At 45.1% G+C, this 14,306-nt stretch overlaps 1 protein-coding gene across 1 annotated transcript in view; it reads left to right on the top strand.

The window, feature by feature from the left end:
- The window catches only part of LOC139267182 (cytochrome P450 7A1-like), an 84,880-nt gene that overhangs the window by 65,318 nt on the left and 5,256 nt on the right, over positions 1-14,306 (top strand). Inside the window, exon 4 of the mRNA XM_070885148.1 lies at positions 12,164-12,294. Coding sequence (XP_070741249.1) covers positions 12,164-12,294 — 131 coding nt within the window. The remainder of the gene's footprint in view (positions 1-12,163; positions 12,295-14,306) is intronic.

Here is a 14,306-nt window from a genome sequence, read left to right as displayed (position 1 = left end):
CCACAGCCTCTCGCAAGCCTTCTGGCTCATGACTGATTGGCTTGCCCCGGTGTCTAGTTCCATGGAGGCTGGAGTGCCGTTAAGTTCAACTTTTAGCATTATCGGAGGGCTTTTGGTGGTGAAGGTGTGAATCCCATATACTTCCTCTTCATCCTTGGGTTCAATTACCTCTTCTGCTCGTTCATCGTGATCCTCGCTGGATCGGTCATCCTCTCCTGACTCTGCCACGTGGTGAGTCAGAGATCATTTGCACATTTGCTGGAGGTGCCCCATTGTTTCACAGCCCTTTCACACATAGGGCTTGAATCGACAATGATGAGCTCTATGGCTGCCCCCGCAGTACCAGCATGGTGCTAATTGGTATGCATTCACGCCTCACGGCGGAGTCTGAGTCACTCTGGGCCTAGGTCTGGCCTCTGCAACCGTGTGGGCCCGGCCCTGTGCAATTCTGCCTGCTGCAAACATTATTTTTTGCATGGTGCTCGCCGGTGAGTTTCGATTCTGTGAAGATATCTGTTTCGTGTTGTCGCTCGTGGATATGAAGGCTATCGTGATGGCCTTGCTCAGATCTAGGGATTCGGCAGACAGCAGTTTGCGAAGGATGACCTCGTGGCCAATTCCAAGCACGAAAATGTTCCGCAACATGTCCCCCAAGGATCCTGCAAAGTCGCACTGCCCCGCAAGGCATCATAGGTCGGCGACAAAACTCGCCATGTTCTGGCCCTTGGAGTGACAGTGCGTGGAAAAACGGTACCTGGCCATCAGGATTCTCTCCTTTGGCCTGAAATGTTCCTTAGCCAGCGTACACAGCTCTGCGTAAGGTTTGTTAGTTATTTTGACCAGTGCCAGCAAGTTTTTTAGGAGGCCATATACCGATGACCCACATGCAGTGAGGAGAATCGCCCTGCGCTGTCCTCCGTCTCAGCCTTGTCCAATTCATTGGCCACAAACTACTGGTCGAGGCGCTCAACAAAGGCTTCCCAATCATCACCCTCAACACTTTTCTCAAGAATACCAATGGCAGCCATTACCACGTGAAAGTTCATGATCCGTTACTCGTCGCCAATTTATTATGTTCAGAATAAATCCACAGGACTATATCGCAAGCTCAAACTGTTGTGACCTTGGTCTCTTTATTCAGACTCTAGAGTGAGGAAGCAGCATGGTGAGTCATCTTTTATACCTGCTTGCCCTAGGATGTACAGGTGACTCTTAGGTCTCCCACAGGTGTGCCCCCTGGTGGCAAGTCTTACATTTGGGTAAGGTCTACATACATACATAACAATGATGTCCTGCAAGGAGGGAAGTGTGTCAGTGAGTGTGGTGCAGTGTATTTGGGTGATAGGTCTGTCATGATTGATTAGCTGGCAGTGTGATGCGTTCATAATAAAGGATGAAACTGAGTACTGTGTACAATGAGCAAGTGTGACCTTAGGTCCTTTAATGAGACTCCAGAGTGCAGGTACCTCATGGGTGGCCTCTTTATATACCGTGCTCTCAAGGGATGCTGGGATCCCTTGGGACTCCAAAAGGTAGGGCCTCTGGTGGTAGTGTAATACAGGTTGGAAGGGGTTAAATACATAACATCACTCCCCCGTAAAGTCAATAGTACACTTATTTACAAGGTGAGACGATCTGGGGCTTTTTGCTCCCTTGTCGATCGTCTCGGTACACATGTGGGTGTGGGTGAGTTGGTTAGTTCTTCACTAAGCTGCTGGGCAGCCGACCTTGCCGGGCTGCTGGGGATGGTGAGTTCGGCTTTGTGGTCAACCACGATATCAGTTGCCACTTGTGTGTGTGTTGGAAGGTCAAAGTTGGTGGTGTCTTCTTCAGGTTGTTTGTGGCTGGTGGTGAACAGCGAGTTGATTTGGTCTAAATGTTTTCTGCACATTTGTCCATTGACCAGTTTGACCTGAAACAACTCTTTGGCTATGACCGTGCCAGTGAGCCATTTGGGACCATGTCCATAATTGATCACAAACAGAGGGTCCTTGACCTCAAGATCGCTTGACAAATTTCCGCGGTCATGGTACACACTTTGTTGATGTCGCCTGCCCTCCACGTGATCATGAAGATCAGGGTGGACAAGAGAGAGCTTTGTTTTAAGCGCCCTTTTCATGAGCAGCTCAACTGGGGGAACCCCGGTGAGTGAGTGGGGTCTGGTGCAGCAGCTGAGCAGCACTCGGGGTAGTCGGGTCTGCAGGGAGCCTTCCGATATGCGTTTCAAGCTTTGCTTGATGGTCTGAACTGCCCGTTCTGCCTGGCCATTGGATGCGGGCCTCAACGGGGCAAATGTGACATGCTTGATACCATTGCAGGTCATGAATTCCTTGAATTCAGCACCGGTGAAACACGGCCCATTGTCACTGGCTAGGACATCAGGCAGGCCATGCGTGGCAAACATGGCTCGTAGGCTTTCAATAGTGGCCATGGACGTGCTACAGACATTATTGCACATTCAATCCATTTAGAGTAAGCATCCACGACAATCAAGAACATTTTGCCTAGAAATGGGCCCGCATAGTCCACGTGAATCCTCGACCACAGTTTGGAGGGGCCACGACCACAAACTTAGTGGTGCCTCTCTGGGTGCATTGCTCAGCTGCGAGCAAGTGTTGCACTGGCACACGCATGACTCTAAATCTGAGTCGATGCCGGTCCACCACACATGGGACCTGGCTATGGCTTTCATCATTACAATGCCTGGGTGGGTGCTGTGCAGTTCACAATTGAACGTATCTCTGCCTTTCTTTGGCAAGACCACGCGATTGCCCCACAACAGACAGTCCGCCTGCAGGGACATTTCGTCTTTGCGCCTGTGGAACGGCTTAATTGCCCCCTGCATCCGCTGGGATGCTGGACCAGCTCCCATGGAGGACACAGTTTTTTTACCAAGAATAGTAAAGGATCCTGGCTGGTCCAGGTCCTGATCTGGCGGGCCATAATGGGGGACTTTCCGTTTGCGAATGCATCCATTACCATGAGCAAGTCTGCAGGCTGTGCCATTTCCACCCCGTTGGTGGGCAATGACAGCCGACTAAGAGCATCAGCGCAGTTCTCTGTGCCCGGTCTGTGGCGGATTATATAGTTGTATGCCGACAGCGTGAGCGCCCATCTTTGGATGCAGGCTGAGGCATTGGTGTTAATCCCTTTGCTCTCTGAGAACAGCGATATGAGCGGCTTGAGGTCAGTTTCAAGCTCAAACTTGAGGCCAAATAAGTACTGGTGCATTTTCTTTACCCCGTAAACGCATGCCAGAGCATCTTTTTCAATCATGCTGTTGATCCTTTCGGCCTTAGACAAACTCCTGGATGCATAAGCGATTGCAAAATCCCCGATTTGTTAGCCTGTTGTAATACACACCCGACCCCGTATGACGACACATTGCAAGCTAGCACGAATCGTTTACATGGGTTACACAGGACAAGCAGTTTGTTAGAACACAATAGATTCCTGGCTTTCTTAAAGGTAGCCTCTTGTGAATTTCCCCATACCCAGTCATCTCCCTTGCGCAGTAGCGCTTGCAGGGGTTCTAGCAGGGTGCTTAACCCAGGTAGGAAATTACCGAAGTAGTTATGGAGTCCCAGGAACGACCGCAGTTCCGTCACGTTCTGTGGTCTCGGCGCATGCAGCGGTGGTTCTGATGCCATCTGCTGCGACTCTTCTTCCCAAGAACTTGACCTCTGCTAGGAAAACACACTTCGAGCGTTTCAACCTGAGTTCCACGCGATCCAACCGACTCAGAACCTCTTCCTGATTCTTCAAGTGCTCAGTGGTGTCCCGACCTGTAAGCAGTATGTCGTCCTGGAAAACCATTGATTTTAGCAGGCTCTCCATGTTCCGTTGGAAGATTGCCGCGGCCGACCGAATCCCGACCGGGCATCTGTTATAGATGCAGGTGAGGTCTTTCGAAGACTCCTCCAGCTCCTGAGTCATGTAGGCTGAGGTCAGGTCCAGCTTGGTGAACGTCTTCCCTCCAGCCAGGGTCGCAAATACGTCGTCTGCCTTGGGTAGCAGGTACTGGTCCTGCAGCAAAAAATGGTTAATCGTTACTTTATAGTCCCCACAAATTCTGACCGTGCCGTCCTCTTTAAGTACCGGGACAATCGGATTAGCCCACTCATTGAATTCCACCGGTGCGATGATGCCTTCTAGCTGCAGCCTGTCCAGCTCAATTTCCACTTTCTCACACATCATGTATGGTACCGCCCGTGCCTTATGGTGGATGGATCATGTACCGGGAACCAAATGGATCTGCACTTTCGCCCCCGAGAAGCTTCCAATGCCTGGCTCAAACAACAATGGAAACCTGCTCAGAACCTGGGCACATGAGGCGTCGCCGACGGACGAAAGCGCGCAGATGTCGTCCCAGTTCCAGCAGATTTTTCCCAGCCAGCTTCTGTCAAGCAATGTGGGGCCATCCCCTGGCACAATCCACAGCAGGAGTTCGTGTACTGCTCCATCATAGGAGACTTTGACTTCTGCACTGCCAATTACAGGGATTAGTTCCTTGGTGTAAATCCTTAGATTTGGTATGAATGGGGCTGAGCTTGGGCCTGTGTGCCTTGTTGCCCCACAACCTGTCAAAGGCCTTTTTGCTCATTATGGACTGACTCACAGCCGTGTCCAATTCCATAGATACTGGAATTCTGTTCAATTCAATTTTCAACATTATTGGTGGACATTTCGTGGTGAACATGTGTACCCCGTACACTTCTGCCTCCTTAGTACGAGTCTCCAATTCAGCCTGATCCACAGTGGATCTATGTTCCTCTGCAACGTGGTGGTTTGCAGGGTTTGCAGCTCGCCTGCACATTCGCTGGAGGTGTCCCATTGTTCTGCAACCGTTGCACGCATAGTGCTTGAAGCGGCATTGATGGGGCCGATGATCATCTCCACAACGCCAACAGGGTGTTAACTGCCTCGCATTAACAATTGATGGCGGACTCTGGGTCATCTGAGGTCGAGCACCAGCAGCCAGCCTGTACATTCTGCCATGTATATTCCTGCTCGAAAACGACTTTACTTTGTGCATAGTACTGGCCGAAACTTCTTTATTCTGCGAGATCTGTTTGGTGTTGTCGCTGGTGGACATAAATGCCTGGGCTATCATTATGGCTTTACTTAGATTCGGAGTTTCAACAGTCAACAGTTTGCGAAGGATTGCCTCATGGCCAATGCCCAGTACAAAAAAGTCTCTAAGCATTTGTTCTAGGAATCCCTCAAATTCGCAATGTCCTGTGGGTGCCTTAGTTTGGATACATAGCTCACCACTTCCTGGCCCTCGGACCGTTGACACGTGTAGAACCAATATTTCTCCATCAAAACGCTTTCCTTAGGATTCAGGTGCTCCCGGACCAGCATACACAATTCTTCATAGGATTTAGCTGTTGCTTTTACCGGAGCTAGGAGGTTCTTCATGAGGCCAGCGGTTGTTGTCCCACAGACAGTTAGGAAAATCGGCCTTCGTTTGGCAGCGTTCTCATCCCCTTCCAGCTCGTTGGCCATGAAGTATTGGTCGAGTCTCTTCACGAAGGCCTCCCAATCGTCCCCTTCTGAGAACTTCTCCAGGATGCCAACTGTTCTTTGAATTTTCGCGCATTACCTCGTCGCCAATTGATGCATTCATAATAAAGGATGAAACTGAGTACTGTGTACAATGAGTAAGTGTGACCGTAGCTCCTTGTGGGTGGCCTCTTTATATACCATGCTCCCAAGGGATGCTGGGATCCCTTGGGACTCCAACAGGTAGGCCCTCTGGTGGTAGTGTAATACAGGTTGCAAGGGGTTAAATACATAACACACTGTGTGCAAGTTGTTTGAGGTGGATGTGAGGTTTGCAGCAGTGCTAAGTGTGTGAGGGTGAGGTAAAGCTCTGATGGTTAGGTATGAGTCATGTTTGATAGCAATTGTTGGTAGGTGAGTGAAGGGGGATTGGTGAATTGAGCAGTGTATGAGGCTAGTGGTTCAGTTGTAAGGATATGGAATTTGGAGATAAATTCACTGACCTTGACCACTCATGGGAAGTCATTAAACTTCTTGTGGCACTGCATCTAGGTCCTCAGGGCTGCACTGGTGGCATTGACCGCGATGGCTATCTGCTCCCATTTTCTTCTTACAGTTTGTCTGAAGGACTTCCTGGGCCTCCTGTGAATACAGGACCTCTCTCCACCTGTCCACCGCTTGCACCAAGGCCCCCAGTGCTGCATCAGAAAATCTTGGAGGCCGCACTCTGCCCTGTTGCACCATCAGTATGTTGTCTTCTTGCTCACACACTCTTTCCCAGCCACTTCCAGCACCTGCTACAGCCAGAAGGCACCTTCCCTTTAAGAGGTACAGGCTGTCTTTAAGTAGTCCAGGCTACTTGTAAGTGGCTAGCCTCACACAAACTTGGGACCCCTGCTGAGGCGTGCAGCCACTCAGTAGCGTGTTCAGCACTAGGCTGCACGCTACTATTATATAAATTAGCAGACAGCCCAAAGTTTGCATGCTGTCGACGTAGGAGGGAATGGGCGCCAGTTAATTGCGCATCGCAATTGTGCACACATACACACGTAAAGATACACACACAGTCACGGAAATTAATTGCACCTGAATAAGCTTTTGAAATTTTCCTCTAGATTTTAAAATAATTTTGAAAAATAACAATCAGAAGCTATTAGAATTAAAGAAGCATATTTAGCAGTTCAGCTATCTAAATGCTACTGATGCAACGTGGGAAATTGGATGTCTTGCACAGGCTCAGATAAGAACATAAGAAATAGGAGCAGGTGTCGGCCATTTGGCCCCTTGAGCCTGCTCCACCATTCAATAAGATCATGGCTGATCTGATCATGGACTCAGCTCCACTTCCCTGCCCGATCCCCATAACTCTTTACTCCCTATCGCTCAAAAATCTGTCTATCTCCGCCTTAAACCTAGTCAATGACCCAGCCGCCACAGCTCTCTGGAGCAGAGAATTCCATAGATTTGCAACCCTCTGAGAGAAGAAATTTCTCCTCATAGAAACATAGAAAATAGGTGCAGCCGTAGGTCATTCGGCCCTTTGAGCCTGCACCACCATTCGATATGATCATGGCTGATCATGCCCTTCAGTACCCCATTCCTGCTTTCTCTCCATACCCCTTGATCCCTTTAGCCGTAAGGGCCACATCTAACTCCCTTTTGAATATATCTAACGAACTGGCCTCAACAACTTTATGTGGTAGAGAATTCCACACGCTCACAACTCTCTGAGTGAAGAAGTTTCTCCTCATCTCGGTCCTAAATGGCTTATACCTTATCGTTAGACTGTGACCCCTGGTTCTGGACTTCCCCAACATCAGGAACATTCTTTCTGCATCTAACCTGTCCAATCCCGTCAGAATTTTATATGTTTCCATGAGATCCCCTCTCATTTTTCTAAATTCCATTGAATATAAGCCTAGTTGAACCAGTCTTTCTTCATATGTCAGTCCTGTCATCCCGGGCATCGCTGCACTCCCTGAATAGCAAGAATGTCCTTCCTCAGATTAGGAGACCAAAACTGAACACAATATTCCAGGTGTGACCTCACCAAGGCACTGTACAACTGTAATAAGACCTCCCTGCTCCTAAATGCAAATCCTCTCGCTATGAAGGCCAACATGCCATTTGCCTTCTTCACCGCCTGCTGGACCTGTAAACCAACTTTCAATGACTGACGTACCATGACACCCAGGTCTCGTTGCACCTCCCCTTTTGCTAATCTGTCACCATTCAGATAATATTCTGCCTTCCTGATTTTGCCCCCAAAGTGGATAACCTCACATTTATCTACATTATACTGCATCTGCAATGTATTTGTCCACGCACCTAACCTGTCCAAGTCACCCTGCAGCCTCTTAGCATCCTCCTCACAGCTCACACTGCCAATTAGCTTAATGTCATCTGCAAAGTTGGAGCTATTACATTCAATTCCTTCCTCTAAATCATTAATATATATTGTAAATAGCTGGGGTCCCAGCACTGAACTTTGCAGTACCCCACTAGTCACTTCCTGTCATTCTGAAAAGGACCCGTTTTTCCTACTCTTTGCTTCCTGTCTGCCAACCAGTTCTCTGTCCACGTCAGTACATTACCCCCAATACCATGTGCTTTGATTTTGCACACTAATCTCTTATGTGGGACCTTGTCAAAAGCCTTTTGAAAGTCTAAATACACATCTACTGGCTCCCCCTTGTCCACTCTACATCCTCAAAAAATTCTAGAAGATTTGTCAAGCATGATTTCCCTTTCATAAATCCATGCTGACTTGGACCGATCCAGTCACTGCTTTCCAAATGCGCTGCTATTACATTCTTTAATAATTGATTCCAACATTTTCCCCACCACCAATGTCAGGTTGACCAGTCTATAATTTCCTGTTTTCTCTCCCTCCTTTTTTAAAAAGTGGGGTTACATTAGCTACTCTCCAGTCCATAGGAACTGATCCAGAGTTGATAGACTGTTGGAAAATGATCACCAATGCATCCATTATTTCTAGGGCTACTTCCTTAAGTACTCTGGGATGCAGACTATCAGGCCCCAGGGATTTATCGGCCTTCAATCCCATCAATTTCCCTAACACACTTTCCCGCCTAATAAGGATTTCCTTCAGTTCCTCCTTCTCACTAGACGCTCGATCCCCTAGTATTTCCAGAAGGTTATTTGTGTCTTCCTCCGTGAAGACAGAACCAAAGTATTTGTTCAATTGGTCTGCCATTTTTTTGTTCTCCATTATAAATTCACCTGATTCTGACTGTAAGGGACCTACATTTGTCTTCAATATTTTTTTTCTCTTCACGTATCTGTAGACGCTTTTGCTGTCAATTTTTTGTTCCCTGCAAGCTTACTCTCATATTCTATTTTTCCCCCTCCGAATTAAACCCTTTGTCCTCCTCTGCTGAATTCTAAATTTCTCCCAGTCCTCAGGTTTGCTGCTTTTTCTGGCCAATTTATATGCCTCTTCCTTGGATTTAACATTATCCTTAATTTCCCTTCTTAGCTACGGTTGAGCCACCTTCCCCATTTTATTTTTTACTTCAGACAGGGATATACAATTGTTGAAGTTCATCCATGTGATCTTTAAATATTTGCCATTGCCTATCCGCCGTCAACCCTTTAAGTATCATTCGCCAATCTATCCTAGCCAAATCACGTCTCATACCATCGAAGTTAACTTTTTTTTAAGTTCAGGACTCTCAACTCTGAATTAACTGCGTCACTCTCCATCTTAATGAAGAATTCTACCATATTATGGTCACTCTTCCCCAAGGGGCCTCGCACAGCAAGATTGTTAATTAATCCTCTCTCATTACACAACACCCAGTCTAGGATGGCCAGCTCCCTAGTTGGTTCCTCGACATACTGGTCTAGAAAACCATCCCTTATACACTCCAGGAAATTCTCCTCCACCATATTGCTACCAGTTGGTTTAGCCCAATCTATATGTAGATTAAAGTCACCCATGATGACTGCTGTACCTTTATTGCACGCATCCCTAATTTCCTGTTTGATGCCATCCCCAACCTCACTATGACTGTTTGGTGGTCTATACACAACTCCCACTAGCGTTTTCTGCCCTTTGGTGTCCCGCAGCTCTACCTATACAGATTCCATCTCATCCACACTAATGTCCTTCCTTACTATTGCGTTAATCTCCTCTTTAACCAGCAACGTTACCCCATCTCCTTTTCCTTTCAGTCTATCTTTCCTGAATATTGAATACCCTGGGATGTTCAGTTCCCAGCCTTGGTCACCCTGGAGCCATGTCTCCGTAAACCCAATTACATCATTACATTGGTTCCAGTCCTGCCCAGGTGCAGTCCGTCCCGTTTGTACTGGTCCCACCTCCCCCAGAACTGGTTCCAATGTCCCAAGAATTTGAATCCCTCCCTCTTGCACCATTCCTCAAGCCACGTATTCATCTTAACTATCCTGCTATTTCTACTCTGACTAGCAGTTTTAAATGGGCGATCCCTTATTCTAAGACTATGTCCCCTAGTTTTAGTTTCCCCTATGAATGAAAATATCCTCTCTGCATCCACCTTGTCGAGCCCCCTCATTATCTTATAAGTTTCAATAAGATCACCTCTCATTCTTCTGAATTCCAGTGTGTATAGGCCCAATCTACACAACCTATCCTCATAAGTCAACCTCCTCATCTCCGGAATCAACCTAGTGAACCTTCTCTGAACAGCCTCCAATGCAAGTATATCCTTCCTTAAATACGGAGACCAAAACTGCATGCAATACTCCAGGTTTGGCCTCAGCAATACCCTGTACAGTTGTAGCAGGACTTCTCTGCTTTTATACTCCATCCCCTTGCAATAAAGGCCAACATTCCATTTGCCTTCCAAATTACTTGCTGTACCTGAATACTAACTTTTTGTGTTTCATGCACAAGGACCCCCAGATCTCTCTGTACTGCAGCACTTTGCAGTTTTTCTCCATTTAAATTATAATTTAAATTTCTATTATTTCTGCCAAAGTGGATAACCTCACATTTTCCCACATTATAATCCATCTGCCAAATTTTTGCCCACTCACTTAGCCTCTCTGTATCCCTTTGCAGAGTTTTTGTGTCCTCCTCACAATTTGCTTTCCCACCATCTTTGTATCATCAGCAAACTTGGCTACATTACACTCGGTCCCTTCATCCAAGTCATTAATATAGATTGTAAATAGTTGAGGACCCAGCACCGATCCCTGCGGCACCCCACTAATTACTGTTTGCCAATCGGAAAATAACCCATTTATCCTGACTCTCTATTTTCTGTTAGTTAGCCAATCCTCTATCTATGCTAATATATTACCCCCAACCCCATGAGCTTTTATCTTGTGCACCTTATCGAATGCCTTCTGGAAATCCAAAAACACCACATCCACTGGTTCCCCCTTATCCACCCTGCTCGTTACATTCTCAAAGAACTGCAGCAAATTTGTCAAACATGATTTTCCTTTCATAAAACCATGCTGACTCTGCTTGATTGAATCATGCTTTTCCAAATGTCCCGTTACTGCTTCTTTAATAATGGACTCCAGCATTTTCGCAACGACAGATGTTAGGCTAACTGGTCTCTAGTTTCCTGCTTTTTGTCTGCCTCCTTTTTTAAATTAGATTGCAGGACCTATCCCTCACTCTGTGCAGAAATATCTGAATTTTTAGAGAGACTTTGAAAACGTTTTTGAAAAAACATTTTGAATTATTTAATTTGATTGGTGAAAGTTGACGCAGGAAAATTTAATGGAAAAAGTGAAGATAGGAATGTACAATGGATTGGCATTGACCAAAAAGGATGATGGGCCAAAATTTTCTGGTGCATTCCTGGTTAGTTTAACTTTTTCCTGCACCCTCCATCTCAAAAAAAAATTCCCACAAAGTTGCTGGAAGTGTGAGCTGATAATGAAGACAATCAGGGATCTTGATGAACGATGGAACCAATGAATCAATGAGATTTAAGAATTGAGAAATTAAGAGAGGACTGAGAAGGAGGGTGAATTACAGTGGGTGAATACAATGCCAAATCAGGTACAGAACGAAAAATTGAGAGAGGGAAATAGATTTGACAGAGAGAGAAAAAAAAGACAGAAAGAAAAAGTAAGAAAACAATTTAAAATTTAGAATGACATTTTTAAATCTCCAACAACAATTCACTACTTGAAGGAATTAGACTACACTTTTAATTGTTCACTTTCTGGATCAGCGAGATTGATTGGCATTTAGTAACAACTATCACATCGATAAAAGTCTATTAATTACGAGACTTAATTTTCTGTGGTGAGTTTAATTGTCAATTAATGTGCAAATGCAGCAACTTCATGAAAATTGCAAGGAGGTTAAGGGCAAAATGGCATTTTCACGATGCTAACAATGGAGTAGCACAATTTATCCAGCCACTTGTGGTGATTTGCAACTCACAGGGTATCTCTTTCTCGCCACAAGTTGCTAGCCTATTTGTACATTAATAACGGTGTGCATTGTTCACATGTCATTATTTTTTTCAGCAAATTCTGGGCCACTAACAGAATCTGAGGTTTGTTGAGAAGAAATGCTCGTAGAGCTAAGTATTTTAATACAGGTATATAGATGGAAAACTGTCATACTTGCTGTCTATGACACATTATTCACACCATCATTTATTTGGTTTTACATAATCTGCAGGTCTCCAGAAGCATTGAAAGCAGTGAAAAGTGAAATTGAAAACATGCTTCATGTGACAAATCAGAAGGCTGGAGACATTAATAATCCTATTATCTTCACCAGAGAGCAACTAGATAGCATGACAGCTATGGGTAAGAACATAATCAAATCTGTCATTCTAATATATATCTTTGCAATAGTAATCTGCATGACTTGAGTCTTTTATAAATCATATAAATGACCTGGGTTGGATAGCAGGTTTCTTTCATTTCTCTTTAATGAAAACTCAATGTTATTGCTAAGACAACCTAAGAATTAGCTTTAACAAACTTTTCACAACATAGGAACAGGAGTAGGCCATTCAGCCCCTTGAGCCTGTTCCATCATCCAATTAAATCATGGCTTAACTCCATCTATCCACCTTGGTTCCACAATCCTTAATAACCTTGCCTGACAAAAATCTATCAATCTCAGTTTTGACCTTTTCAATTGACCTAGCCTCAACAGCTTTCTGAGGAGAGACTTCAAGATTTCCACTACCCTTTGTGTGAAGAAGCTCTTCTGACAGCACCCGTGACTGGCATAGCTCTAATTTTAAGGTTATGCCCCCTTGTTCTGGACTCCCCCACCAGGGGAAATAGTTTATTTCTATCTATCCTATCAACTCCTTTGATCATCTTAAACACCTCAATTAAATCACCCCCTTAAACTTTTATATTCAAGGAAATACAAGTCTACTCTATGCAACCTGTTCTCATAATTTAACCCTTTTAGCCCCAGTCTCTTTCCGGTGAATCTGCATTGCGCCATCTCCAAGGCCAATGTATCCTTCCTGAGGTGCGGTGCCCAGAACTGAATGTAGTACTCCAGATGTAGCTCTGCACAGTTGTAACATACTTCCATCCCTTTGTATTCAGCTCTCTTGAGGTAAAGGCCAACATTTCAGTAGCCTTCTTAATTATTTTGTGTACCTGAACACAAGCTATTAGTGATTTATGTACTTGAACCCCTATATCTCTGCTCCTGTATAGTTCCTAGCTTCTCGCCGTTTAGAAAATATTCTGATCTATCTTTCTTGGATCCAAAGCGGATGACCTCACACTTTCCTACATTGAACGCCATCTGCTACAGTTTTGCCCACTCACTTAATCTATTAACGCATGTTGCAACGTCCTGCTCCCATCTACACTATTTACTGTGCCACTTAACTTAAAGTGTCATCAGTAATCAAGAAGTTTATGGCAGCAAATCAATCTTGTGGTTCCAGTGACATTCATAAGATGCCTATACTTTGTTGAGGTTTACAATGTTATTAGAACCAGAAGATTAAGGCAGCAAATTAATCTTGTGGTTCCAGTGACATTCATAAGACGCCTAAACTTTGTTGTGGTTTACAATGTTATTAGAACCATTCAGTTAAATTGCTGTTTTATATCTTACTGCCCACCATCTGCAATCCTTTGTCATTGTAGCTATTTACAGAAATAAACTTGGGCATTATTTTGTCATTTTTTAGTATCGCAGGACATAATGGCCCTGAATTTGCGGTCAGAGGCAGAACCTCTGGAGTATGCCTCTAACTCGCAAAATATTTCCATAATTACCTCCTGGCTGCACAGCTACGCAGAGTTCGGATCCTCGGCCTGCAGGTAAAGGCCCACAGATCCCAGAGGTGCAAGCGGTTCGCAATCGTCCCTGGGATCACGTGGACCCAGTCAACCAATCAAAAAGGTGGGATTCCTATGATACTTATGGGGATTCCATTTACGTACGAAACCCCCTAAGCATATTAGAAAACCCCAAATAAATAAGAATTCACACCACATAAATAAAAATAAATGTTCCCAGTTACTGTGGGCTAGAAATTAAATTTTTCCACCAAATATACCACTATGACTCCGCTATGATTCCGAGGCCTAACATTCGGGATGAAATGCGCCCAGCAGTACGAATCGGTGTTGCACAATGATTCGTGGCGCAAACCGCAAATTTTCTGCAACTTTTCTCCGAGGCCGATACCGCTGTGAGTTGGGCCTAGGGAGGGGGGAAAACACCCCCAAAAAATTCCCCAAAATAAAAAAAAATCACAAAAAATTCACAAGACACTTAACTATCGAATCGCTGCAAAAGAATTAAAAAATAAAAACTTTAACTTACCTTTTTT

The sequence above is a fragment of the Pristiophorus japonicus genome, chromosome 1 (assembly GCF_044704955.1).
Source record: "Pristiophorus japonicus isolate sPriJap1 chromosome 1, sPriJap1.hap1, whole genome shotgun sequence".
Taxonomy (NCBI): domain Eukaryota; kingdom Metazoa; phylum Chordata; class Chondrichthyes; family Pristiophoridae; genus Pristiophorus; species Pristiophorus japonicus.
Note: the sequence above shows the minus strand (reverse complement) of the source record. Positions and strands in the feature narration are given on the sequence as shown.